At 38.1% G+C, this 27,947-nt stretch overlaps 2 protein-coding genes across 3 annotated transcripts in view; one reads left to right on the plus strand and one right to left on the minus strand.

Moving 5' to 3' along the window:
- Nucleotides 1-22,689, plus strand: part of UBE2O (ubiquitin conjugating enzyme E2 O) — a 72,005-nt gene extending 49,316 nt beyond the window's left edge. For both annotated transcript variants that reach the window (XM_026667514.2, XM_026667515.2), the window contains exons 8-19: nucleotides 371-521; nucleotides 2,019-2,060; nucleotides 3,079-3,590; nucleotides 4,797-4,951; nucleotides 7,137-7,249; nucleotides 8,307-8,435; nucleotides 11,675-11,764; nucleotides 14,537-15,203; nucleotides 15,820-15,956; nucleotides 16,823-17,026; nucleotides 17,853-17,910; nucleotides 19,510-22,689. In XM_026667514.2, the coding sequence (XP_026523299.1) occupies nucleotides 371-521; nucleotides 2,019-2,060; nucleotides 3,079-3,590; nucleotides 4,797-4,951; nucleotides 7,137-7,249; nucleotides 8,307-8,435; nucleotides 11,675-11,764; nucleotides 14,537-15,203; nucleotides 15,820-15,956; nucleotides 16,823-17,026; nucleotides 17,853-17,910; nucleotides 19,510-20,258 (3,007 nt within the window). In that variant the 3' untranslated portion in view covers nucleotides 20,259-22,689. The remainder of the gene's footprint in view (nucleotides 1-370; nucleotides 522-2,018; nucleotides 2,061-3,078; nucleotides 3,591-4,796; nucleotides 4,952-7,136; nucleotides 7,250-8,306; nucleotides 8,436-11,674; nucleotides 11,765-14,536; nucleotides 15,204-15,819; nucleotides 15,957-16,822; nucleotides 17,027-17,852; nucleotides 17,911-19,509) is intronic.
- A 2,780-nt stretch (nucleotides 22,690-25,469) lies between these two features.
- The window catches only part of SPHK1 (sphingosine kinase 1), a 33,168-nt gene continuing 30,690 nt past the window's right edge, over nucleotides 25,470-27,947 (minus strand). The window contains exon 5 of the mRNA XM_026667257.2: nucleotides 25,470-27,504. Coding sequence (XP_026523042.1) covers nucleotides 26,691-27,504 — 814 coding nt within the window. The 3' untranslated portion in view covers nucleotides 25,470-26,690. The remainder of the gene's footprint in view (nucleotides 27,505-27,947) is intronic.

Raw genomic sequence — 27,947 nt, forward strand, 5'->3', positions numbered from 1 at the left:
GATACATCATTAGCAGTTTTGTACAGAGGTGCTCTGAAATAACTGAGCTTTGAAGGAATAAAGTTTTCCAGCCATGTACTTGTAGGATTATGTGTGTGGCTATGTGTGTTCACCCATATACTCCATGACATCTTTGTGGACAAGCCATAGGAATATGTTTTCTATTAGTAAATATTTTTATTACCGAGTTTGCTCTAAATTTTTGTAAAATTAGGAAGTAGTCATCTCTTTAAATCCTGTGATTTCCCAAATAGTGTATCACTGTGCATATACTTGAAACAGTTTTAGACATTTCAGCTAACGCTGACGAATCAGGAAGAAGATACCATCCAACAGTAAGGTGATACTACTTCTGTTTTGCTTTTAATAGAGTAAAACGTCTGGGTTGTTTTGACCATGCTGAGCGGCAGCTTGGAGAAAGGTGTCTGTATGTATTTCCGGAGAAAGTGGAGCCAGCAAAAATCACGTGTGAATGTCCAGAGAGAAACTGTGTTCTGGGAGAAGGGTCAGCTTCTAAGAAGGTATGTGCCCTGATAAAAGTTAGCTGAGAATATTGAACTATTTCTGAGAATGTTGCTTTTTGTTCATTATTTCTAACTGTTCTTGTTAGGCTCTGTATATCTCCACTATGACCAATTTCTGCTATGGTTAAGAAGATGGAGTGATTGTCAGGGACTGCTTTCATTTTTTAAATTTTGTCTCCCAGGACATGATATTTTAAGAAACACACAAGCATAATATTAATTGATTGCTTAATCATATTCAGATATCACTTAGTCTTGTAGGTTATGCAGACATGGTTAGCATAAACCTTAATTATTAGTAATATTATATTTCCAATTTATTCTTCAGCAAAGGAATAGGAAAAAAATGAATGTTAAGTGATTCCAGAATTGTGAACTGAATTCCTCTATCATTGGAGGGAAAATCATATGATAGTTGATCATTCAAGAGAAAATGTATAATGTTCTGTTGTTTGAATTGATTGATAAATGGTGGAATTTGTTTTCATATGGCAACTTTTTAAATAGTTGAGACCCTGAGTACTGATGTGTATCATATTTTCCACATGAAAAATGCTTGTTGTTTACGCATATAGTAGTAACACAGGTCTTGTTTTCATATATTTCAAAATCTTTGTGTATTGTTTCAGATAAAATCTGGATTAAAATCCAAATTTGAAATGCAGATTCATTCAGAATTTATATTGTAAAGTGCTGTTTAAATATTTCATAAATAACAAGCAATCTATTCTGCATGTTTATCATTTTTACAAAATTAGAATCTACATTTAGTGTAAAACAGTATCTTGCTGTTTTACAATCATAGTAACATGGGATAAATGTATGCCCTTGATATGTCATAGCCAATATTTCCAATCACTACACCCATTTTTTAATTTTAGTATCTAAAAATACAGTCAAGATTTCAATTGCACATTCTTTAATTTGGACCTGTGAAACCTCATTCACCAAAGAATACATACCATTTTCCAAATATGGTGGTGAAACCAAGCTTTGCTTTTTTTCCTATGTTAAAATACTAAAATACTAAAATACAAAAACACATCACCAACAGAGTAAAATGACGGTGAAAAAAGAAAGCCTATATATGTCATCGTGATGAAAATAATATTTAATATTTAAATTATTAAAAGTATATCTTACATCTCTTAGCTAAAGCTAAATCTTCCTATGCATGTTTAGAGATCTGAAAAGTGGAAGATTTTGTCAGGTTTCAAAATATGGCTAGCCACCTATGCAAGGATTACACAGTCAGCATTTTGCCTGAATGGCTTCAAGTAATAGTATTTTTTTTCTTTCAAACTAGCATTTTCTTCTGAAAAAAAACGTAACTGTAAAATCTATTTCTTTAATTTATTTTAGGGGTTACAATACAAATAAAAATGTGAATGAAATGTTTCCAAAACTGGAATAATTTTCTAAATTTATTCTACCTCTGTTAACAATCCTTTGCATTCAATAGTAATACCAAAATGATGGTGTTTAATATTGCAGATGGCCTGTCCTTGTTTCATATCCAATGTAAAGCCTGAAAAGGTACTGTAATATACACACTTCTTCTCTGTCTGAAAACATCTTAATGTTCAATAAATTTGTTCCTAAAATCCAATTACAGAAGTATCTCAGTATAAATAAATGTTTTCTCCCTGTAAAAAGTTAATATTTTAAACTCTTCATTTTCTGAAATAAAAGTCAGTGGCAGATTTTGGAATTGATTCATAACATATTGTTGTGATTTTAATATATTGAGTAATTTTAATCTTCAGTATTTCTAAAGAATTTATCAGTGTATCTTTTTAATAATTTTCTGCATATTTAGCTATCACATATTTAGCTATCACAGTATTTCCTTGCAATGTAAGCATTATTATGATAGAATATATGTATAGGAGTGTGTGTATGTGTTTAAGCCATGAGCTAAGAACAAAGAAAAGGATATATAATTCTAGGCAGTTTGCCACCATTCACTACATCTTGATAATTTTCAGTTCTTGCAAATCATCCTTTCTTCCACCATATAAATACTGTATATTGAGTGATATAATATTTTTTATTCCTTATAGCAATCTTCTATTTGAATATAACAAATATCAGTATGATGTAAATGAAGAATTTTTATCTTACAGGACACTTAGGGAAAGAGGAGAACGCATATTCATGTGGATATTCAGAATAGATTATTTCTGAGAAAGAATGTTAGGGAAGCCCATTGACATAGTTGTGTCAATAATTTTACAATTGGATTTTGTCATGCCTTCCCCTTCCCTATCATCCTGCCAGAAGATTGATTGTTGGAATTTTATTTGTTTTACATAGGCAGAATGGTGGTGGTGATATATGACATAATACTGTGATGAAACACTGCCCTGTTTTCTCTCCTTTAGGGCTGAAATATTTAACATTAAGAACAAATAGAAAATATTCTCATTGTTTTGATTTTCCAAATAATTTTCAGCTCCCAAATAGGCAGCATATTTTTTTTTAAAAAAAATGGCTCAATTTCTTTAAGCGTTGGGGAATTTTTGTGTTTCTTGACCTGCACTGATTCCTCTAGGTAAGGAGACTACTGAAGAAGCAAATAGTGAAGATCATGTCATGTTCCCCAGACGCTCAGAGAACCCTTGATCTCCCTGAAGGAGAATCTGCGGCAGCAGGTGACCAACAGTCTGAACATCTTAAAGCCAACTTGAAATGTGGAGCAGAGGACTCTAATGTCAGTGACATTATAGGCTTGCAGGACACAAAAAGAGAGCACATTGATGAAACAAGGAAAAGCTTGTCTTGTGAAGTAGTGGGGCTGCAGTTGCAACCAGCCTTTGTCCTGAAACGGGAGGATGGCTCCTCAGATTACAATCTGCAGTCTATAGAACAGGATGCTGATGATGAAGCAGCCGATGACACAGATGACACCAGCTCTGTAACATCTTCTGCCAGCTCCACAGCCTCTTCTCAGAGCGGCAGCGGTACAGGACGCAAAAAGAGTATCCCACTTTCTATTAAAAACCTCAAGAGGAAACATAAGAAAAAGAAAACCAAGGTTTCCCGGGAATTTAAACCAGGTGACAGGTAAGACTAGAGCTGGTATCATCCCACGTGTACATGTCATTAAGCACTTACCTGATCCGATTTCTTGATAAAACCCTGTACATAATTTAAAAACATATCAATAATAAAAAAAATATGTCTCTTAGTGAGAATGTAGGAAGACCTGTGTTGCCTGCACGCTACGGATACAGTTTTCATATGATATATCATTTAAGATATTGCTTGATATATCTTAATAGATATCCAATTGAATTGTATACCTTCTTTAGGGAGGAAAGAGTTAAGCAAAGCATAAAAGCGTTTACCAAAAACAATCAGCTGACAGTGTTCTTTTTGCACTAATCAAACCCCAATATATTGATATTTACCCCACTGATGGTAATTATTAAGATAATAACCTTTTTGGAAAGCCAAGGGAGTTTCTGGCAGGACAATTCTTGGTACCTGGCCCAGTTCAAAGTGTTGGTCATTTCTTCTAAAGCATTAAATACTGAAGCACCAGGATATATCAGGTAATGCTTTATCAGCTTTGAATCTGCCTGTCCAGACTAAAAATAACAGAGTTGGAAGGGACCTTGGTCTTCTAGTCCAACCCCCTGCTTAAGTAGGGGACTCTGTACAGTTATACTCTATAAATCTGGAGAGTCAGTCTCTACCCCTTCTGAGGTACTTGTGGTGTAGAAAGCTATTGTTTTTGATAACCTCCATTTTGTGGAATTCTCTGTCCCTAAAAGTACATGGAACCCCAACCCTCCATGCATTTTGAAAGCAAGTTTGATTTTATTTGCCTGAGCTGATTATGAGCACAAGCATTAGATATTAAAACATCACATATCAGTTTTGGAAGGATATTATTGCTTTGTAATTTTTATATTCCCTGTTCACTATCCAGTCTGGGATGAGATAGAAATTAAATGATTCATAATTTCAGGAAAATGGCAGCTCTGTAGTACTACCTTCCCCAGTAAAGGCTATGCCTTTTGCTCCATTGTAGCATAATCTCCTTTATGGTATTCTGAGAGCCCATTTAATCCCTACCATTATGTTCAACTGACCAGCTTTTGCAGCTAAAGGGTTTTTTCCTCTCAAAAACTGCCTTTATATTAGCTCCAACTTTAAAGTCAATTCTTTATGATGTTTTAAAAACGCCACCATTCTTTTTTTAATCTTTACCCTGACTTGCTGTGAGACTTTTCCTTAGTAATTTTCTATCCTTGTTGATAACAGGGTTGCTGTAGAAGTGGTGACCACGATGACGTCAGCAGATGTGATGTGGCAGGATGGCACAGTGGAGAAAAATATTCGTTCCAATGAGCTCTTTCCTGTCCATCATTTGGACAACAATGAGTTTTGCCCTGGGGATTTTGTAGTAGATAAAAGAGGTAATTGTTGAAATGCATTCCCTCTGGATAGTGTGCTTATTGGTAACAATTTATACATGAATTTTTCAATCCAGATTTTCAAATAGACAGCAGTGTCTCATGCATCTTTTCTCATCCTGATGAAGCCTAGATGAGTTGGCATTACATCTTTGTAATATGAGTCAATATGGATAATGCTGACTAGGAATTCTGGAAGTTGTAGTCCAGCCCCCCAAGTCAGTTAGACCAGTGGTGCGTTTCAAAAAAGTTTACTACCGGTTCGGTGGGCGTGGCTTGGTGGGCGCACTTTGCACAGTCACACTTTGCGTGCGCACCAAACGTGCACTTTGCGTAGGTACAGAGGCTTTATGACTCACCTCCTGCAATCCTGCATTCTCCCTGTCACTTGGCAGCTGACGCATGGCAATCTGCTGTGCCATGCCATGGAAACTGCTGATTTCTTGAATCTCACTAGTTTACAGAATAGCAATTTTAGGATTTTTTAAATGTCAGAATGTAGCCCTTTTCTATATTATTGGAGTAGGATCTCTCATTAAGTAGAACACTGCTTTTCTGTCTCTCAAAATTTTTCTTAAAATATATGAACAAGAACAAAAAAAAATGAACATGCTGTTTGCTTTCAGTCCAGATGTTCTCTTGTAGTAGTCATCTGACTTACTGGTGGATCAAGTTTTTAGCAAAAGAAATTTTGGGAAGCTGCCGGTTATTGAAAGTCAACAAAAAAAAGGTCCACAATCTGAATCTTTTATAAATTGTTCTAGAAATTGTAGTGTTCCCACAAAACAGAAATGTGTGTTTCTTTTGTGCTTGGATTTTTAGCAAGGTTTCAGTAATTTAATACATAGTTTTCAGAGGTTATTTTAAGTCAGAAGTATAATTTCCTTCTGAAAGTATTGACTAGTAAAATACTGGATTTAAATACGGTAGTTTAAGGACTATATTATTTTAGTGTATGTATAAAATACTCTAAATTCTCCTACCACTCAAGGTCAGAGGAAGGTGCCATCCCAAAATACTGTCTAGGAGATTCTGAGAACAATTGTTTTATAAAATTACCTGAATAATTTAATTTTGGCATATTATAAAGTTTTTATCTATCATCTATATATATAACTCCCTCTATATACTATATATAATGGTGTGTGTGTGTGTGTGTGTGTATGGGTGGGCTACTACCGGTTTTTACCGGTTTGGGCGAACCGGTTGTTAATTTTATGGCCAGTTCAGCGAACCGGAAAATCCCACTACTGGCTGACCCCGCCCACCCTGTCCCGCCCCTCCCGGGAGTCCCCACGCAGCGCATTTTGGATCGTAGGTAAGTGCAGGGCCCATGCGGAGGCTTGGAGAGGGCGAAAAACAGGTCTCCCAGTCCACAGCCTCCGGAGCCCGGGGAGGCCGTTTTCGCCTTCCCGGAGGCTTGAGGAAAGCCTCCAAAGCCCAGGGAGGGTGAAAATGCCCCCTCCCCTGCGGCCCATTTTTGCAACCAGGGTGGTGCAGGAGGCCAACTAGGCCATGCCCATCCAGCAACTCTGCAAAGAACTGGTTGTTAAATCATTTGAAGCCCATCCCTGTATATATGTATATGTATATATATAATACAAAATATTTTTATATTAAATATGTATTTTTCCCTGCAGAACCAATTTTCCTAGAGTGATTTTTAAGTTAGGCCAATTTTTAAAAATGAACAAAACATGTTAAAGTACATGTACTTTAATAAGTACATTGATTTAAATAAGGTGAATCTTCATGTTTTTCCTTCGTGCTTTCATTATTTTAAAAACCATGTTAGCAGATGGCTGCAAACAATACCTTAGAGGAACTTGGAAAACTGAGAAATCCCATGCCGCTTTCTGCTCATTGCACAGTGGAAATGTGAATCCACCCCTCTCTAAGCTTGAGTTGGGGCTGGCAGGGGCTCACCCCTCACAGTTGCACTCGCTCTCAGGTTCAGTATAATGGAGCCATCAGGGACTGACACAATTATGACAAGAAGAAGTTTGATTAGCTGTCAAAGCCAACCAAGCTTGGTTTTTCTATTATTATTTTTAATTCATCACCAGCAATAAAGTATAAATCAAGAAAAAACAAGTATCAGATACTTCTTAGAATAATAAAGAAACAGAATTATAGTGCATCATTTCCCCTTACTATAGAATATGCTTCTTTCTTCAATCCTAAATAGCTCAGAGTTCTCAGGATCCTGGTATGTACGGAGTGGTGCAGTCAGGCGACCATGTTGGTCGCACCTGTGTGGTGAAATGGTTCAAGCTGAGACCTAGTGGAGATGATGTGGAGGTAAGAAATAAAGGCTGTGATTGTTTTGTTTTGTTTTCTTCTCTTGGCCTCTGGAATCAAATTTTGCTTTACTAAATGGTTTTTTTTTTAAATTTCCTGAGGAACATTTTCATTCTGAGCTTTGGATGAAAAGCAGAATGTGTACATAAATGTGCCCAATATTCTACTGGCTCTGTTGATATTGAGTCTGTCTCCTGAGAGGATTTAGCTTTGGTTTTTCACTAAATTAAGCTAAGCTAAGATTTAATTATAAGGGTTAAACAAAAAACTATCCAAATGTCAAAACATTTTGGGGGAAGAATATTTTCAATTTATCTAGGCTAGAAACTACACAAAGCCAGCTGGGTGACCTTGAGCCAGTCATTTTATCAGCCCTAGAAAGGGAGGGAAGGTCAATTTCTTCTGAAAAACCTGGCCAAGAAAACTGCAAGAACTAGTCCAGGCACTCATTAGGAGTTAAAACTGATTCAAAGGCATAATCATCATTATCAAACTTTGTATTTAGATAACCTTCAAATGTCCATAAAATTCAGTCTGGAAGAAAATGCAGCTCTGAATTAATGTGTGTAGATGATGCTTATAACATAATATACATTCTTACACAATAAAGATCCATGTAGAGAACCTTACCAGACATCTCCAGAATCAATATTAAGCAGTAACATGCTAAGCACAAGGCTAGGTAAATACGTTATGTACAGTATGTCTTGTTCAGCTGTTGAGTGCTTGAGGTGAAAAGCTTCCTCATTTTCTGATAGCTCAGTATAAACCACACATAAGCTTTATGTCCTTTGGGGGAGAGGGATATCTTTTAGCAACAGGTATCCCCCCAAAAAGGAGGGGAATGGCACTATCAAATGAGCTCTTTTTGATGCCAGTCACATTCTGAGAGGGTAGATTTAGGAGTGGTTACCTGTTCTTTAAAAGACTCTTAAATATTATGCAGGTCACTACATAACAGCAGCACATAAGAAAGGAACACAAGGTTGAATCAGAAGATTTTTTAACTTGGAGACTGTGCATGAACCAACCTTTATCTTTGTGTGATCATTTTCAGCTGATTGGGGAGGAGGAGGATGTCAGCGTGTATGACATTGCCGATCACCCAGACTTCCGCTTCCGTACAACTGACTTTGTAATCCGCATTGGCAATGCTGAGGATGGTGCTTCGATTGGTGAAAATGAGGTGAGTGGTAAAGTATGTTTTTGATACAATTTGTGAGAACTATGACCTGGAAAAAAGTGAGGTGTTGGACCAGTTATCTCTGTTTACAGTCTTCTGTTTTGAACTCAATGGCATTTGGGCTTGCATCTAATGCTTTTTCTAGCGGAAATAAATGCTGTGTGCTTTATACAAGGGGATAACCTCTTCACATATATCCATAAAAAAGACTTCTTACTTTTGTAGCAGAACCAATTGCTGATTACCACCAAAAGAAGTTCAAATGGCTGCAAAATGTTAAAACTTTCATTGAGTTTGAGCAACAAGCCCAACAGACCAGTTTTATTTTTGTAATTACTTTCTTTAGTAACGAAATTGTATGGTCAGTTTCATATTAATAATAATGAAGGCTTCAGGTATAACTTTCTATTGGACAACTTTTTAAAGTCTGATTTCTGGTTAAATTCGTAGCCCTACTAGGTTTATACAGAAAATAGTAATTGTGTTTAATTTTAAATTTGGAACAATTATCCTGAGTTTTAGAGCTTCTACTGAGGTGTGCTAGGTGACCTATAATTCAGTAACTATCCAGATTTTGGCTGAAACAACATTCAGAAGGTCCTGGGGGCAAGTAGGAAAAGGCTGATACAAATCATTTCTTCTTGTCTCCTCTTCTGAATGGGCAGTCTGTGCCACCAGTCTTCCCATTCCTTTCATCCCTTACCTTTACCTTTGGATTCAGGTATGGTATATTCCAGGGGTTGCCAACCTTTTGGATCTCAGGGACCACCAAACTCATAATTTTAGATCCCAAGGACCACTAACTGGTTCTGCGGGTGTGGCCTAATTTGTGGATGTGGCTTGGTGGTCATGTGACTGGCTGGGCATGGCTTGTATGTAAACATAAATATTTATATAAATATTGATATTTTTATAAAAAAGAGCAACTTTTACCCCAAATCAGGCAAAGCAGGTAGGCAGATTGAGTTGCTCACACAATCACAGATTCATTCAGAAGTCTATCTGCCATTGGCTAGCTCAGTGTGTCACATAAAATTTGCTTGCAAGCAAACTCATAAAATTTGCTTGCAAGCAAACTCATAAAATTTGCTAGCAAGCAAACTCATAAAATTAACTCACAACACACCTTGTATGTAAATATTGAATTTTTATTAAAAAAAAAAAAGAGCAACTTTTACTCAAAATCAGGCAAAGCAGGCAGATTGAGTTGCTCACAGAATCATTCATCTATCTGCCATCGGCTAGCTCAGTCTCTCAAATTTGCTTGCCGTGAGTTTGCTTGCAAGCAAACCTTCAGTCCTAAGGAAGGTTCGCTGTACTTAAAAGCAGAGCCGAAGATCTAAAGACTAGCTAGAAAGCAAGAAATCCAACCATTTCCTGCTTCCTAGCTAATTTAAATCTCCCGGCACAGCAGAACAGATGATGGTCGGAAAAAGGAAAAATAGAAATTTAGCAGGCAAGTTTGCAAAGTAAGGAGTGAGTGGGCGGGGAGAATTCACGCGGGCCATGTGGGCGGCGCAGCCTTGTGTTTCTGTGCGGCCTGGATTAATTGCTTTGGAAGGGTGCTCTGGGGGTGAGATGTCTCTGCGGCCCCCCAAAATTTTCTCACCGGCCACCAGTGGGCCGTGGCCCACCGGTTGGCGACCATTGGTATATTCAACTAGAACTTTGCCTGTGCAATTATTCCCAGCCATTTCCTTCCTTGTTAGCCAGCCTACACATGCCAGATGTCCTTGACTTTCTCCCACTCTCCATTTCCTCCAAACTACTTCTAATTAGAATACATATTTGGCCTTGGCATGGATCATCTGAAGCCTTTGTTCACATTCCTTCAGTCCTTCAATCAAATATAAATTGGGAAGATTCTACCTACTTTCTATGAAAGCTGGAAACTTGAGAACTGTAAGGCTCAAATCTCAGTTTCTAAACCACCACTAGGTGGCAAGCTTTTCAAATACAGCATTGTACAGTAGTTGAAATTTATTTTCTCCAAAGGGAGGCAGAGTTGTGACAGTGGAAAGGATTTTTAAAAGTATGCTCCACTGCCTTTGAGATTAATTTAGAAAGCATGTTGTATATGCAATCTTCCTAGTAGTAATGGTTATGGTGGCTGTTGCAGTCTTAATTTCTCTGGCTGTACAATATTCTTGGTCCTGTTTATCATTTACCTGAAAAAGGCAATAATTATGATTCCAGAAGTTAGAGATAAGGTTCCTGCCTGGCCAGGGGTTTTTATCTCAATTCAAAATGCACTGACAAACGTTTGCAACCAAATTGCCAACTTCAGAGCTCAAACCAGCAGCCTAGGATTTTTATCTGCCTGTCTAGATTCCCTTTTTAAGGGACCATCTTCCTCTTGAGTAGGTGTGCTGCTCAGATTCTCAATTTCTTATCAGAAATACTTTCTTCTTAAATGTCTCAAAGAGAAAAGTTTTTTTCCCCACCTGGAGAAAATCAATGATACATGACCCACTCTCCCAGTTATGTACAAATGTGCAGAGAGGAGGTAAGCATTGTAACTGGCAGTAATTTTAATTGGAGAAATAAAATTGAATGATAAAGATTGGAACTCATTTGAAAGCAACTACCAAAGGGAAAGAATATGTGGGGTATGGAGAATGCAGAATTATAGGGAATGAAAGTTAACTATCCTTGCCAATAATCACTTTTTTGGTGCAACATAATTACACTACAAAGGTAAATCTCCATCTCAAAGATTCTATGTTCTTAATGCCAGATAGTTCTAAATATCAGATTGTCATCTGGCAATAAGCATCCATCATGTGCTGTTTGTTTCAGATTAATTTTGTTGACCCAGTATGTCTCTTTCTTTTTGCTCTGTCTACCAGTTTACCCTGTGGTAAAACTTGGAAGTGGAACAGACAACATTCTATCAGAATTTGCCTTGATAATTAGAAACTCCATATGATTTTCAATAGCCGTGCTCCCGTGTTCAAATTCTGTAAAGATACGGCAGCCCCAGGAGGAACAAAGCATTGGAGTTGAGAGGCTTCGGCCAAATCTTTTTTAATCTCAAAAATAGGCCTCTTTAACCTGGCCATTTGAATTGATGTAAGGATTATTTTAGCATTAGAATTTGTGCTTTTGTTAAGTTTAATGACATAGCTTTAAAAATTACATTTTTATTGTGTGCTCAGCTACCTTGATTACCTTACTTGGATGGTTATAAAAAGGTAGGATGTAGATTATAAGAAAAATAATGGTTGCTTTTGTTTCTTTAGCCCTCTGTTGGACAGGTGGCCCGAGTGGATTTCAGCAGTAAAGTAGAAGTTGTATGGGCAGATAATTCCAGGACAATTGTTCTGCCGCAGGTAAATAATTAGCTGCTTCCAGTTGATGTAAGGTATTAGTTATCTCCTTTTTATTAAGTGGTTTCTATATATTGGAATTTTCTAGAATATATGAGAAATTGCTCTGTTAGTTCATTACGCTAATTCTGTTGGCATCTCAGTATCACTGTGTAATAAGAACAGTTTGCTCTGATTTTGCTGATGTGATTTTTTTTTTTTTTTTAGTAATCAGATCTTAACTCCCCAGGAGTTTATGCTGTTATATAGTTGCTTTATTCTTGGAATCTAAATGTGGTCTGTTATTTTTAAAGATGTTTAATGCAGTCTTTGAGGCCTATTACTCTGGTAAATATGTCTTTTACGGAACTTCTGCATTTGTCTCAAAAACAAAAATAGTGATCATTAGCCTATTTTAAATATTGTAGTTTGATTCTATCTTTTTATTTCATTATAGCACAGCAGCTACTAAAACAAGTAAAGTGCTCTTGCTTAGCCTATTAAATCCTTAACATTCAAGGCTTCCTTTTCTTAAATAGAGCAGTTCCCCTTTAATTATAGTCACCAGTGCTGGAACTGTAGCTCTATGATACAAAGCCCTCTGGTATATCCCATCCTGCTCTTGTCACACAGGATCATATCATATGGAGGGACCTTCCGTGAAGGCAAGCTGTCTGTGCAATTCTGCATTACAAGGTGTATTGTTTAAGATAAAAATGTTTCCCCTGTTTCCATGACTCTATTTGTCCTATAGAATAAATGTCATAATCCTGTATAAGCCTATATGCTGAAGGATGTGTGTACATTTTATAAAAATGTATAGACTTGCATTTTATCGAAATCTATTGAGCCTTGAAAGTGGGAGAGTGGGTGTATGATAGCCTGAAGGACAGTACAAAGAAAATGCAGAAAAATGCCAGAAAAATCGTCATTCCTTAAAAAATCAAGGGCATTAACTCCTTATGCTCTGTAGTGGTGAGGTAAGGAACTAAAGATTATTCAGATTGACTATTACTGACAGAGCAATGTCTGAGGAAAAGGTAACGGGCATTATGAATTAATTCAGGGATTTCCTTCTCTTAACTGTCTTATGAAACATGCAGCTTAGCAGAAATAGCAAAGGTGAAGTTAAATAGCATAAAGATAATTAAAATAATGTTACAGCTACCTTGGGGACTTCAGTCTAAAATAATCCACATTGCTTTCTGATCCGTTGGAAGCTCTCAGCACCAGTTAGTATCTTTTCAAATAGCTACAGGATCCCCTTGATTCCAGAGATAATTGCTGGTTCAGCATTCCAGATTTATGAATTGTGTAGGGTCTGCTTCCTAGCGAGAGTTCAGCCTTTGAGGTATTCCATAAATGGAGAAATGTTTGTTAGTTTGTTTAAAAGATTTATTTATTTATTTATTTATTTATTTAAAGGATTTGATTATTTTAAAAATATATTTTTATTTTTATTTTTTTTTATTTATTTGATTTGTCAATTGTTTACAAGATAATAAGTACAAGTGTATACATAGTTGTGAATATATGAAATGGGTACATATAAGAAAAATAAAAGAATAAGAGAAACAATAGGACAGGGACGGTAGGCACGTTGGTGCGCTTTATGCACGCCCCTACAGACCTCTTAGGAAAGGGGTGAGGTCAATAGTAGACAGTCTAAGGTTAAAGTTTTTGGGGTTTGGGGAAGAGACTACAGAGTCGGGTAGAGTATTCCAGACATTGACCACTCTATTGCTGAAGTCGTATTTCCTGCAATCAAGTTTGGTGCGGTTTACTTTGAGTTTGTATCTGTTGTGTGCTCTTGTGTTGTTATGGTTAAAGCTGAAGTATTCATTGACAGGTAGGACATTGCAATGTATGATTTTATATACCATGCTTAAGTCGGACCGAAGACGGCGCGAGGTTTTCTAGTTTTAGAATTTCGAGTCTGGTGGCGTAAGGTATTCTATAACGGGTAGAAGAGTGGAGAACTCTTCTTGTGAAATACTTCTGGACTTTCTCAATTGTGTTAATATCACATACGTGATAAGGATTCCAGACTGATGAACTGTATTCGAGTATTGGTCTAGCAAATGTTTTGTATGCTCTGGTTAGTAGTGAGATATTACCAGAGAAAAAGCAACGAGGATTAGGTTAACAACTCTTAATGCCTTTTTGGCTATGTAGTTGCAGTGGGCTCTAGCACTTAGATCATTAGAGGTGAATATTCCCAGGTCCTTTTACAGAGCTTGGGTAACATCAACAAGATCTTGACTATTCAGCTTGTATTTTATTTTCTGATTTTTTTTGCCAATATGTAAGACAGAGCATTTATTTGTTGAGATTTGGTTGCCATATGTTAGACCATTCAGATACATAGTCAGATCTTTTTGAAGGGTAGCAGCATTGTCGTGGTATTGAACAGCTTTACATCATCAGCGAAGAGAACGCAATTGCTCTTAATATGATCACAGAGGTCGCTTTATGTAGAGTATGAAGAGAGTTGGTCCTAGAACACTGCCTTGGGGGACACCACTATTGACAGGTACTGGATTTGATAGGCGTTTCCAATTTTTGACCATTTGTTGTCTGTTTGACAGGAATGTTCTATCCAGTTATTCAGTTGTCCAGAGATACCATAAGATTTTATTTTTAGGAGTAGTTTGTCCATCTTAAGTAGTCCATCTTAAGGAACTCTGTGTTTGCAATTAATTGATCCCTTTTAAAATAGGAAAATCAGACTACATTATCATGAAATGGATTGTGTGTTTTGCTGAGTCTCTCGCTCTTTTTCATTCTGCCTTCTAGCACTTGTACAATATAGAATCTGAAATGGATGAAGAGACAGACCTCGATTCCATAGATGGTAGCACTAGTTGTGCTTCTTCAGATGAATGGGAGGATGAGAGTGATAGCTGGGAGACAGATAATGGTCTCATGGAAGATGACCACACAAAAATTGAAGAAGTTGAACCTGAGGAACTACCTGTAGAAGAGGTGAAAAAGGTAGAAGAACAAGTACAAGGTGCTGTGGCAATGGCTGTGGCTGATCTAACAACAGATAAATCGGGCAAGGAAGGAACCCCAAAGAGTTTCCGAGAGTTGAAGGAGGCCATCAAGATTTTGGAAAGTTTAAAGAATATGACAGTTGAACAACTGCTGACAGGCTACCCAACCTCTCCCACAGTTGAGCCAGAAAAGCCTACTCGGGAAAAGAAGTTTCTAGATGATATAAAGAAGCTGCAGGAGAATCTGAAGAAAACTCTGGACAACGTAGCTATTGTGGAAGAAGAAAAGATGGAGGCAATGGCAGAGGCAGAGAAGAAAGAAGAGAGAGAAGTTCAGACACAGACACCAGTGGCATCAGAATGGCCCAGCGAAACACCAGTGCTATGTCAGCAGAGTGGAGGCAAGCCTGGTGTTACCTTCACCAGTGCCAAGGGAGAAGTCTTCTCGGTGTTAGAGGGTGCTCCAGGTCAGTTTTTAAAGTGGGACTAAGGATAGACTTTAGGGCATTCTGATAATATTGCAACCTATTAGCTCCATTTAGCAAGGCCTGTGTCAGGGAAATGGAAGTCCAGCAATTTCTGGAAAGCCCTAAATTCATAATTCTGTTTTATTGGGACCAGTGTTTGAAAATAAGTTATAGTGGCCCCCCATTCTTTCTAAATATATGAGCCAGGTGTAAAATATAATGTTAGGTCTATATCTGGACTCTTATTCTTGACCCCTTTCTCATTTTTTTCTCTGTGTATCTCTCTTCTTATAACTTTATCTGGTCTTATATGGAGCCTTTACAGTAGTGAATTCAGTTCAACAATCTTCAATAAAATTAGTGGTCTCTGATCAGGCTAGATAGTGTTTTTTAATACAAGCATCATTTGAGCACTCTGACAATATTTGTTAATAATTACCTTCTTAGTAAATTTAGTGCTGTTTTATATTTACAAGAATAGCATATCAGAGTTATTTTTGTCTATTTTACTAACCCTATTGTTTAAATAAGTTTCTAGCAAATGTTAGGAACAAAGGAGAACATGAAAAATTTGGTAATCTGCTACCCCAATTTATTTATTTATTGCCCCCATTAGATAGCCATGCCTTTAAGAAGATGGAGTTTCAGCCTCCAGAAGCCAAGAAATTTTTCAGCACAGTGAGGAAAGAAATGGCTTTGTTAGCAACTTCATTGCCAGATGGTATCATGGTCAAAACATTTGAAGACAGAATGGTAAATCATGTAAACCTTTGTACATGAACTTCACAGTCCATAAAGAAAGATATACTTTGTGTTTTAAAATTGTTCCTAGATGCAATTTTCTAAAAATATATATATATATATATAATTTTATTCTTTAAAAGAATGATATTTCTGTTATAAGTTATTTCTTAATGAAAAAAATGGTTTTTTACACCAAGAAAAAAAATCGCTAATTCATTTTTTCTTTTAGCAGTTAATTAAAACTAAGAACTACATTTGTTTTGTATTTTCCTAAAGATTGTAAATAAACACCTGAGTGTGTATATATGAGTAAGAGGAGTTAATTCAATAACTTTGCCAATATAACATTAATATTGCTTGGTACGTAGCTATTAAATGTAGCAGAACTTTATCATTTGTTGAATGAATGTGGCTGTATTTTTTCTGAGAAGGTACCAACAACTTGTCCAGTGTAATTTGTTGCATTTATATCCTTCTATTATGGAATTAAAGGAGGTGTAGATATAAGGTATCTCTATCTCATAGAGACTTTGTACAGGTTTCTTATCTGTTTAGTCTTAGCAAGATAATATATAATCTGAGTTTGTGTAATAGCAGTATTTTTATCTGGTATGGGCTAATATTTCTGTGTTACTCAGCAAATGTGGAACAAACCAATTTAGTAGAACAGAGATTTTCTTTGAGGAATTTTTCTGAACATTTAGTCAAAGTTTGGTCTGTCATGAATTATTGGGGTATATACTAAGCATGTTGATATGAAACCAAACAGGATGTTTTTGTGCATTTTCTTAAAAGCATCGGGTGTAACATTTTTTAGTGAGCTCTGGTTCCTCTTTATGGATTATTGCATGGACTTACACATAGCCTCTCCACAGGATCTCTTCTCAGCACTAGTCAAAGGACCTACGCGCACACCGTACGAAGATGGCCTCTTTTTATTTGACATCCAACTCCCCAATATCTATCCAGCTGTGCCCCCACTCTTCCGTTACCTCTCCCAGTGCAGTGGCAGACTGAATCCCAATTTGTACGACAACGGAAAGGTTTGCGTAAGCCTTCTGGGTACTTGGATAGGCAAGGTAACAACTGCTGCTGATATTTACTGTAGTACTCTTGATCTGCATTATTCAGTATCATATTACAAAACTGCATGGAATTGCAATGCTTTCTTTAATGATTTAAGTCAAGCAGGTGGCTTACTGTATCTGCTGTTCGAAGATACTGTTCTAATCCACAATATTGTCCAAGTATATGGTGTGCATGGTTTAACAGCTACTAGCTGTTTAAAAAAACCTACTGCAGGACCCATACATTTGGAATCTAGTTGTCATAATGGTCACTACTTTGGTTCAGACAAAATATAAACTCAACATAGCAAATGAAACTAACATCTGTTGTTAGAAAGAATTTCTTCACAACTCATTTCAGAGGTTTTTTTCCTTCGGAAATGCTCTTCCCTCCACCTACTCCCTCATAAAAATTGTATGAATGCTTATCACCAAACTCTGTTCCCATAATAGAAAATTGTTTTAAAATATATTCTATGTGTGCTCCTTATAGCACCTTCATTTTTATTACTGGTTTTCCAGTTGGATTAAACTTCTTTTGTCTTTAAGTGAGCATATAATAGAACCGTATCTTTCAGTACATTTTTTTTTTTTATTAGAGATGTAAAGAAAAGTATATATGCTATCCCCACCCCAAAAATGTGTTTTACCCAGAATCTCTAGATACAAAAACATTCACATCATTCATATGAACAGTAAAGTTGTGATAGGAATGGAAGTCAACAGAGCATGGATCATTGCAAATGCCTTGTTCTTAAAAGTTGCTGTGACTGCAATTTAATGCTATGTAGTGTCTTTGCTGTTGAATTAACTGCTTCCTGCTATTTGATTATTCCAGGGCACAGAGAGATGGACCAGTAAATCTAGCCTTCTCCAGGTGCTCATCTCAATCCAAGGTAAATTCCAGTAAGATGGTAAAAGGAAAGATTGGGTCAAAACCTACTGCAGTAGACAGAAAAAGGTTGTTTTCTGGCTAGCCAAACTGTGGATTGTTTTTCTTGCCCAAGAACAAGGATATCAATGGCTATTTATTTCATGCTCTAAAGGCAAAGCCACAGTCACCAGTGGGGTAGCTGCCAATATGGAGAATTAGTAGCAGGTAGCTCCCTGAGCTTGTGGTTAAAAACAAAGAAATGCCAAGATTTTTTATTTTTTTTATTTTTTATTTTGCTATTTATAGATGCTCCATCACTGCCATTCTTGGCAGCTGTTCAGTTAATTTCTGTAAAAAGGCAGTGCAGCACTTAGATGTAATTGAGAACCCTAGACGCAAGGAGCAGATTGGAACAAGCAGATTGAATGCAAGGAGCAGATTGGAACACCTTTTGCATATGCTATAAATCTTCAGATGTTTTTTCCCCCCATGATTTTTAGTTTATTCAAAAGGTTTTAAAATAACAAAACACTAAAATATTGTTTTTAAATGTTTGTTTTTTTAAAAAACCCTAAAACTAATGCATATACACCTTATGTCCTCCCTAGTTGCATTCTGATTAATATAACAATATTAGTTTACCACCCCCTGCGAAACAGGCCAAAAAACTTTCAGACAGTTAAACTACTAAATCTACTTGCACAAATTGTTAGCCTGTCATCTATAAACTATATTAATAACAAAATGGTTAACAGTAAAAACAGAGATTCAGACATTATTGTATGCTTAGAAAACAGCAGGCGTGTTTCTTATGAAAGGAACTGTACAATGGTTTATCCATGTATATGGCACATCTGTAGAGTGACCTTCTGTGATAGACAAGTTAGGGGAGTTTGATTTTTTTTTTTTTTATTTAAAAAAAAGGCAATTCCTCATTAAGAGGGTGACTAAATTACCTAGTTCTGTTTAACAATGGAAGGCATTAATTTGAACATCTGACTTGGTATAAAGAGAACCTATAAGGTTCGGTCGGGCCTTTTCTTAGAAGTACTTTGAAAAATTAAAAGTAAGAAAGCATTAGTCCAAAACTTAATGACCTTCATATTAAAATAGCCTTTTCAAAAAGCATTTGGAGTTCTCTCCTTCATTCCTTTTCATAGAATTTTTTTTTCTCCTCAAACATCTCCAAAAAGGGAACATTTTGTCATTTTCCAAAATCCTGGAGAGATTATTGTATTGTAATGATTTTTCATCAAATGCTTCCATGGTTGAGTTCAACACAGAATAATAATACTCACTAAATTGGGATTAATAATTCAAATTTGGAACAATTGCGTTTTAAGTGAAGATTACTTTGATTTCCAACCCTAACTAAAAAAAATATTTTAAAATAGTCTGAAAAATACAGTTTTCCAAAACAGAATTCTCACTTTTATCTTCTAGTATGTTCATTATCCTAATGCATTTGTATATCATGTTTCTTTTCCAATTACATTTTTAAGTAAAACACATTCTGTTGGCATGCACTGTACGTTTCCAAATTATACATGTACTAAATACCTTATTTCTCCCACTATTTTCTACCTTCCTTTCCCCTTCCCACTTTTTTTTTTACTACTAGGACTTATCCTAGTCAATGAGCCTTATTACAATGAGGCTGGTTTTGACAGTGACCGGGGCTTACAAGAGGGCTACGAAAACAGCCGATGCTACAATGAAATGGCTTTGATCCGTGTGGTGCAGTCAATGATGCAACTGCTGCGCAAGCCCATAGAAGTCTTTGAGCAAGAGATCTATGAGCATTTCTGCTGTAATGGTTGGCGCCTGATCCACCGTATTGAGTCCTGGGTGGAGACCAATGAACTGGTGGAGAGGAGCCATGATCACGTCGGTCTGGCAGAGTCTTCCTTTGCGCATTCAGCAGGAGGCATTCTGGCTGAGAGTCCTGTAGACAGTATGGGGCCATTGGGAGAGCAAGAGTTAGGGGCTGCTGGAGCAGCTAGCCAACTCTCTGATGGCAAGGAGGAGCTGGAAGACTCCGGTTGTGGAATGTCAACAGTGGCTGCTAGTGACACCCATCAATGTTCAGACTCTGAGAGCATGGGCCAGGCCAGAGAAGCACATTTTGCCAGAGACGTAACAGATGAGGGTAAAGCCACTCAGGACTTTGCTGCTCAGCCAAGTGTGAAACCAAAGAAAAGGAGAAAGAGCTACAGGAGCTTTCTCCCTGAGAGGAGTGGCTACCCTGATATTGGGTTCCCCCTGTTTCCATTGTCTAAAGGGTTCATAAAAAGCATCCGTGGTGTCTTGCAGCAGTACCGGGCTGCCTTAGTGGAGGCTAGTATCCCCGAGTGGACAGAAGATAAATAAAATTTAAAAATCCAAGTTAGGGACAGACAGGCACACAGAAAGATAGGGGGACACGGAGGAAGAACCTAGCAAAAGTTGTTAACAATAAATAGATTGGCTCACTGCACCCCTTCCTCCTTGGCTTGGTTTTGTTATAGAGAAGCAGAATTCCATAACTCATTTCAGGCTGTCTTTTTAATCACATTCCAGATGCACAGGATGATAGAGCACACACACACAAAATCACTTCCCTCCACCCACCCACCCATCCCTTCTCACACAAATGACGTTCCCCCTTGGGGCTTGATTCTGTGAAGAGAGGTGCTGTGGTCTTTCCATTTCAGAACTTAAGTGAAGTTGGGTTTGGATCTTTCAGCTCCCTAGTCAATGAAGTGACAACCCGTTCCTTGTTTGAGTTCTTGGGTGCTGTGGATATTGCTGAAAATGGGGACTCCCGTTGATTAAATCCTGAAAGATCCTTATTCAGTATCTAATTGGAAAATGTAATGGTGCACTTTTCTTCTACTGCCTGACCTAACTTCACTAAAGTCTGTTGATTAGAAGGACACAAATTCTCTGCAACATTCTTAGTTATTTTCAGTGTTGACTATATCTATTGGAACTGAGGGGACGTGGTGTACAAAAGCCACCAAATGATAAATGTAAGCAGCTTGCTTTCCTTAATTGCTTAATCTCTAATCATGAGGAGCAAGTAAGCGCAAGGCAAGCTGTACTTGTTGAGATGAGCACTTGGAATTTTTGGACTGTCTTAAGTGTACAATAGCATATCTTGTTCCACTTTGCCTTGAAGAGGAATAGTGCATATAGCATAGTTCACTGTTCTCTTGGATACACGAACATTATACAATTAACTATGAACATTAAGGTACCTCAGGATGATACTCTAAATATCGCATGGTGCAAACCATAATTTCTGAATTTCTGCTTTCACCTATGTGCTTGCAAAGTGGCAACTCTGCCTGACTCTATATCTCCATGGATTCATATCAACTCTGCAGCAACAAAGTCTACATTCTGGTAGACAGTGGGTCTCTAATCAAGCATCTTTAAATAAAATCACATCCTTTTCATTAATATTATTCAGGGTTCCCAGATTCTGTATCATTTGCTTTAGCCATTTCCAAGAATGGTATTGTGACGGAGTGGTTGCAGGGGAGTGAAGATGCATGCTTCCAACAAATTTCAGTTGGTTGTCCACATTCCTGCATTCAAAACAGAGTTGCCTTCTATTTTTCATTTGGTGCTTCCTCCATCTTTGCATGGCTTCACATTTATTTACCTTTATTATTCCTACTCTGATAACAACCTAGAGGTCTCTCTTAGTCGCCCTCCCAAGAGAATAATCCACTTGGAGAACATTGAGGGAGATGACACAAGTCTTGTGTTGGCTTGGAATATAGTGAATGAATTATTTTAGTATTGGAGAGTAACATTTGAGAAACTGCATTTCTGTGTTTTTAAGAGCTTGCAGCAGGCAAGCTATCACAGCCCAAGCAATGATGACTGGGAAAAGAGCCCAACTTAATAAAAATTCAGAGTAGTTAGATTGATATAGTCATCAGATGAGGTCAGGGATAGAATTTACCTGTTGCCTGCACTATCAGGCCCACCATTGTAGAAGGGCAATTCTGTTCTGAGGTATTGTCAGATTTCTTACCCAGATGAAATAATGGTACATCGCCTTCCCCAGAGAGAATTAAGCAGCTGTTAGCTGTCGCTAACGACCCTTTTCAAAAGCCTGCCTTTTTCCAAATCGTAATCATGTAAACTGCCCGGTTGGTTCCAAGACATGCTTTAATAAGGTGAGAGGAGCCACAAAAACGTTAATTATGCAAGCTACAGGAGAGCTACCTTTTCTCAAAACACAATGAAGGACTTATCTGAATTGTTAGCATTCTGCCTCTGCGGAAGATTTTGCTTATTCTTCCTTCCTTGGAACCTGCTGACATCTTTTACATCCTCCAGCACTGTCCCTTTTATCCTTGCTGTTCTTTGCCCTTACCAGTGGCATGCACAAAAGTTTACATCCCCCCTCCCCCCCTTTAGCTATTGAATAATGTGAAGCTCTAGATTATGCAGTTGCCACTGGGCATATTGCAGCCGTGTAACTTTTGGGTGTATGTCTGTAATCCAGAGTGAAGAGACTTTCAAAGAGACAGGCGCTTATACATGCACACCAAGAAGCCAAAGCATGAGGCATATTGTTAGTCTTGAGATGGGCCACATGATTGTGATGTATAAATTAAAATCTATCTGTTAAGTGCTGGGGAGGGAAAGGGAAAAGAAATATTACTAAACTTTATAGACTTGATTCTGTACAGTATTTAAAACCGATGGAGCTGTCATATCGGGGCAATGCTTAGGGGTATGTTACTTTTGCAGCTGTGAATGCTTGGTTGCTTACAAATATATGTATAAAGTACCGTGTGATGAATCTTTTTTTACTGGCAAATTTTGTTTGGCTAATTAAGATGCAGTAATAAAGGAGAGAAAGTGGCTTGCCGTTAACGTTCGCAGCTGTTCATAGATTTGGCTGTTCATGCTGTGTGTCGATTCAGCTTGAAGCATCAGGTTTATGTATCCCTGAAACTCTGAAAAGGATGTCAGCATATCAAAAGGGTTTGCGTGACATGTCTTTCCCAGGATCACCATTTACATGGTAGGGCTTGTGAAAAATGCTAGAATACGTTTGCTAGGAGGGTTTCTCTGGAACCCTTCCTTCTTGCCTTTAAATTTTCAAGATGCTAAATTTCATCTCAATGTCACTGTCATCTTCCTTTACTACAGTTGAAGCTCCAGCAGTAATTGTGCTGATTGTCACAGGATCTGTTAAACAATCCAACTTTTCTTGGTTGCGGTATAAATATGCATATTACATCATATTCCTGTTTGTGTATTTTGCAACCAGAAGGCTTTTTTTCTCACTTTGGCCAGTTTTGTATAGGAGAGGCACATTTATGTCTCTCAGAGATGTACATTTATGCGACACAGTAATTATGCTTCTTTAAATTTGCACACAATTCCTTTTTTTTTTTTTTAGCAAGGTGCATCAAGAGAATGTTAGAATATCGTCATTTGGTGCAAAGACACCCCTTAATGACTTGATTTGTCACAAACTTCATCTCTGCTCTAGAAGACAGCTTAAATTATTATGGAAGATACAGTAACTGGAGTGACGTAGACTATCCTCAAACTAGAATAATCACAGCCTCGTAAAATAAATATTGAAGAGGATACACGTGCATATATATTATTGGGTTGTCTAGTTTCTGTCCTCTGAAAGGCCTGGGAAATAAAGAAGCAATAGTTGTCCCTTACCCGAAAGAGTCAATCCACCCTAGCATTTTAAAAAGCTGCTCCAAGCTTTCCCCCCACCCCTTTAACCACACAATACCTCCTTGCAATTATACAGGCCAGGTACAAGGTTGCCTCATGAGGTGCACGAAATGAAAACTAGGTTTTGTCTGTGAAAACAGCTGCTTTGCCCTTCATTCTCTTAAGAGCTCAGCATGTTGATAGAACTCATTTCTGAGTTTTAGTCTTCCCTGGTTCATTGTTTTGAATTACGAATGTTTCCCCTGAGGCTGACACTTTTGTCAAAGTCATCCAAGCAGCAACTATTTGACTACACTGTTTTAAAATGTCCAGGGGGCAAGTAGAACTCTCCCCATTGCTACCCCCTTATGTTTAGCATGATGTTGGCACTGGAAATTGGTTCTCTCTTATCTATGCCTGTATGTCCCAATGACCATTATATATGCTCCCTGCTCTGTTTTTTCCTAACAGACAGATTAAGTGACAATTGCTTGTATTGATGTATTATCTGGCCTCCAAGTCCCAGTTTGTGCTTTAAATACTTTTACACTCTTCCTCTGTCTTGATTTTTGCAAATTTGTAGTAACTTAGCTGTTTCAGCAAAGCCAGTATTTATCAAATATAAGATACATATGCCTCATCTTAAAGTACAGTCTCCACTACTTGTAATACATGCCAAATGCGGGAGCCAATTCACTTGCATGTGCTTTGTATTGCTTTTAAAATCTGTAAGAAGTCAGCCTAATATTAAATGGTCCAAGTCCAAGTAGATGCTATGCTGACTTCAAGACTAGTAAATCCTCCTGAAGAGATATATCTCTACATAGCGGAATCAAGGGAATGCTATTCATAACAAAACTCAGTAGAAATCTGTTCATGTATGTGCAAATCTTAATTATTAGCCATTCAAAATGGGGCCAATGTAATATCTTCTACCCTTACAAAGTTAGTTGCTAGAATAAAATCCTACTTGGCAGCTGGCAGCACAAGGCCAACCTTGTTTGATCTTAAAAGCTAAGCAGGGTCAGGGAATACCTGTGCTCTCCACCGGACTTGGGAGTTTAATAATCATCCCCCGAAGGAGGCCATGACAAAGCAATTTTATATTTTTGCTAATAACACTACATGGCTATGTTTTAAGTCACCAGGACTTCAATATGACTCTATTTAAAGTTACGTTACATAACTTCAGATCTGATGCTTTCCTAGGATAGCAATCAATGCTATCTATCTGATACATATACAGTACATAATAGGGATTTATTTTTCCTCAAAGTAGCTTGTGAGGACAGGGCACTCCACATTTGTCTATTTTAATTTCATTATCAGTTTGGATTATAAAAGCTGCAAAGTTGGGGAATTTGTAGCAAATCTACGTCTCTAAATTCTTCTGGGACTAATTGAGACTAATGAACTGTTCTCCAGGATCTGACCCTACTTTTTGGAGGACACAGGAATCAACATAATTCTTCAAAGAATTGCATTGGGGTGGATGAGTAGGAATTCTCAGTTCTGCTTCAAAGGCACTTTCAGTCCACTTCTTACTTTATGTTATAGGTCCAGTTTTGGTCGCCGCACTATAAAAATGATATTGAGACTAGGAAAAAGTGCAGAGAAGAGCACCCAGGATGATTGGGGGACTTGGAGACTAAAACATATGAAGAACGGTTACAGGAACTGGGCATGGCTAGTCTAGTGAAGAGAAGGTCCAGGGGACACACGACAGCAGTGTTCCAATATTTGAGGGGCTGCCACAGGGAGGAAGGGGTCAAGCAATTTTCCAAAGCACCCAAAGGCCAGACAAGGAATAATGGATGGAAACTGAACAATGAGAGATTCAACCTAGAAATGAGAAATTTTCTGACAGAACAATCAACCAATGGAAACAGCTTGCCTTCGGAAGTTGTGGGAGCTTCATCACTGGAGGTTTTCAAGAAGGGATTGGATTGTCAGTCAGAAATGGTGTGGGGTCTCCTGCTTGTGGGGCATTGGACTAGATGACTTACAAGGTCCCATCCAACTCTTAATCTTTTATCTGTCCAATCATAAAAGCCTTAAATGTAAGTTGAAAGCAGCTATATAGTTAGAGCATGTGTTCTCCAAATCTTCCTTTATTATGATGAATTCTATACTGCTCAATCCAGAGATTCTGGGAAGCGTCTGTTCTTTTTGTCCATTTTTCATATTTTTAGATAGATGATAATAGCACTTTGGCCTCTAATTGTAACTATAGATAGCCCTGATACTACCTCCCTCTCCCCAAACTATCTTGCCCTCAACTATTAAGTTGTCTGCAGTTTAAAAAGAAACAGCAGGCTACAATAAAAAGATGGCCACTATCCCTCCATTCTTTTGACAGCTGCCTTTAATAAACTATAGTTTGTAAGATGGAATGTGTTAGTTACAAATATTAGCCAGGAATATATGCAAGGAAGGTGAATACATAAAGGTGCCACTTTGGACTTTTATAGAAATAACCTAGGAGTTGCCTAATCAAATGTGCATCTCATTGAAGAACTGTTGTGTCCTGGGGAAGGTTAGCCGGTTTTGTTTCAATTAACCTACCTGCATTTGAATGATAAAGAGGGTGAAATGTTACATTAAGTGCTTTGCCTTTTGATAAGAGCAATCCAAAATCACAGCATCGATAACAGACATTACTTTTTTTCAAAATAGGACTTTCATTTCTCCATGGGAATATAAGCAACTACACACAAGGCATGTATGTGTTTTATATTCCTTACAAAATCATAAAATTGGTCCTTCGAGTGGCAAAGGATTAAGACATCTTTATCCAGACAGAAGGGGAAGTGGCTTTGGTTTAGTTTGAAGGCATCCTTCTGCTAGAGTAATGCAGAGAGCAAGGAGACTCTAAAGTTGCCTTTCACTGCATAGCAGTTTAGGAAGAAGTCATGGGCAAGACAAGCTCCTCCGCTACTTGCATCGCAGTTAAAAGTTGCAGAAAAAGACAAGCTCTCCCTGAGGATTATCCCTGTGAACAATGCTGATGGTGTTTTGAATGCAGTAGATGCAGCATTTGGAGATTTCTTCACAACTTTCCAGAATGTCACAGTGCTGTCACAAAAACCCTTTCCACCGTTTCTTCCTGATGCTCATTCAGGAGCCACTAATAATACGGGCTAGCCGGTGGTGTATTTGTCCTTGCACTGGCTCACATGTCAACACCTCGCCGTCTACTGTCATAAACCCCTTGGGCTCCAGGGGCTCCAGCCGAAAGGCTTTCACAGGCACGCAGTGGACATGGGGTTGGTTAAGAGTCAACTGGCTCCCTTTCTCCACGGCCATGAATAACCTGAGCATTCCCATCCGGGAAATGCCAGCAGTTACATAGAAGAGATGGATGGCATCATCAAACAGCTTGGCCGTGGGAGCTATAATAAAGTCTGTTCCCAGGTGGGACTGCTGAATGCCAACTATAGAAACAAATTCCTCCTCGGGGACGACAGTCCAGTGCTTGGGAACTGGCTGCTCAAAGGGTACCAACAAGGAGTCTTCCAGCACAGAATCCTCCTTCAGGAGGGAAGATGCAGACTGAGGGAGGGTGTGGACAGCAGTGGAGACCTGGTGAGGATGTTGAGGTGAGGGGCTGGTATTCACCCCTATGGGAGGCAAGGAATTTGAGGCAGAGCTTTGTACTTCAGCTGGCAGGTAGGAGAGGCGGCCCTTGTAAACTTGGAGTGAAGTAAGGAGTTGGAACGTGCCCACTGTAAAACGGGCACTACCCAATTTACGGTACCTCTCGCTGGTAATGTCCACATCAGAGACAAAACCCCAGCCAAAGCTAAGGAAGGAGAAGAGACGCTTGCCTGAGGCCGTGCGGAGGGAGACGAGGTCCATGGGAGCATGCAGGCCTTTGCATAAGAAGTAGGTGCAATTCATCAACAGTTCCTCCTTTGCCACATGACTTTTGCTGTAATGGGGGAAGAGAGGGAAAGACAGCCTAGGTTAAACCATGATTTCTTGAACAAGCCACTCCACGTGCCCTAGTAACCTTTAGGGCATAACATTGAGCTATAAACCCCAATCTATACTTGCAAATTTAGGATTCACATATCATGCTAAGTCAAAACTAGACAAGCCACTTCGCTACTTAGTGGGATGTGTAAGCCCACCCATGGGGAGAGAAGTATAAAGTAGCATAGAAAACCAGCACACAATTACTGTTCCAATGTGTTCAAGATTGCAATAGTACTAGATATTATCTAGAATCAATGTTTTCTGTTGTTTAGACTTTACAAGCAATGCATTGTATTGTTTCATCATTTGTTTACAGACCCTGAATGTATGTACCATTTGTTTCTGTACCCTCTTAAAAGATATGACCCCACCTTCATAAATGTTTTTGCTTGGCTT

The sequence above is a fragment of the Notechis scutatus genome, chromosome 2 (assembly GCF_049901735.1).
Source record: "Notechis scutatus isolate UNSWTSFEM ecotype Mainland chromosome 2, rNotScu1.2, whole genome shotgun sequence".
NCBI classification, from domain to species: Eukaryota; Metazoa; Chordata; class Lepidosauria; order Squamata; family Elapidae; genus Notechis; species Notechis scutatus.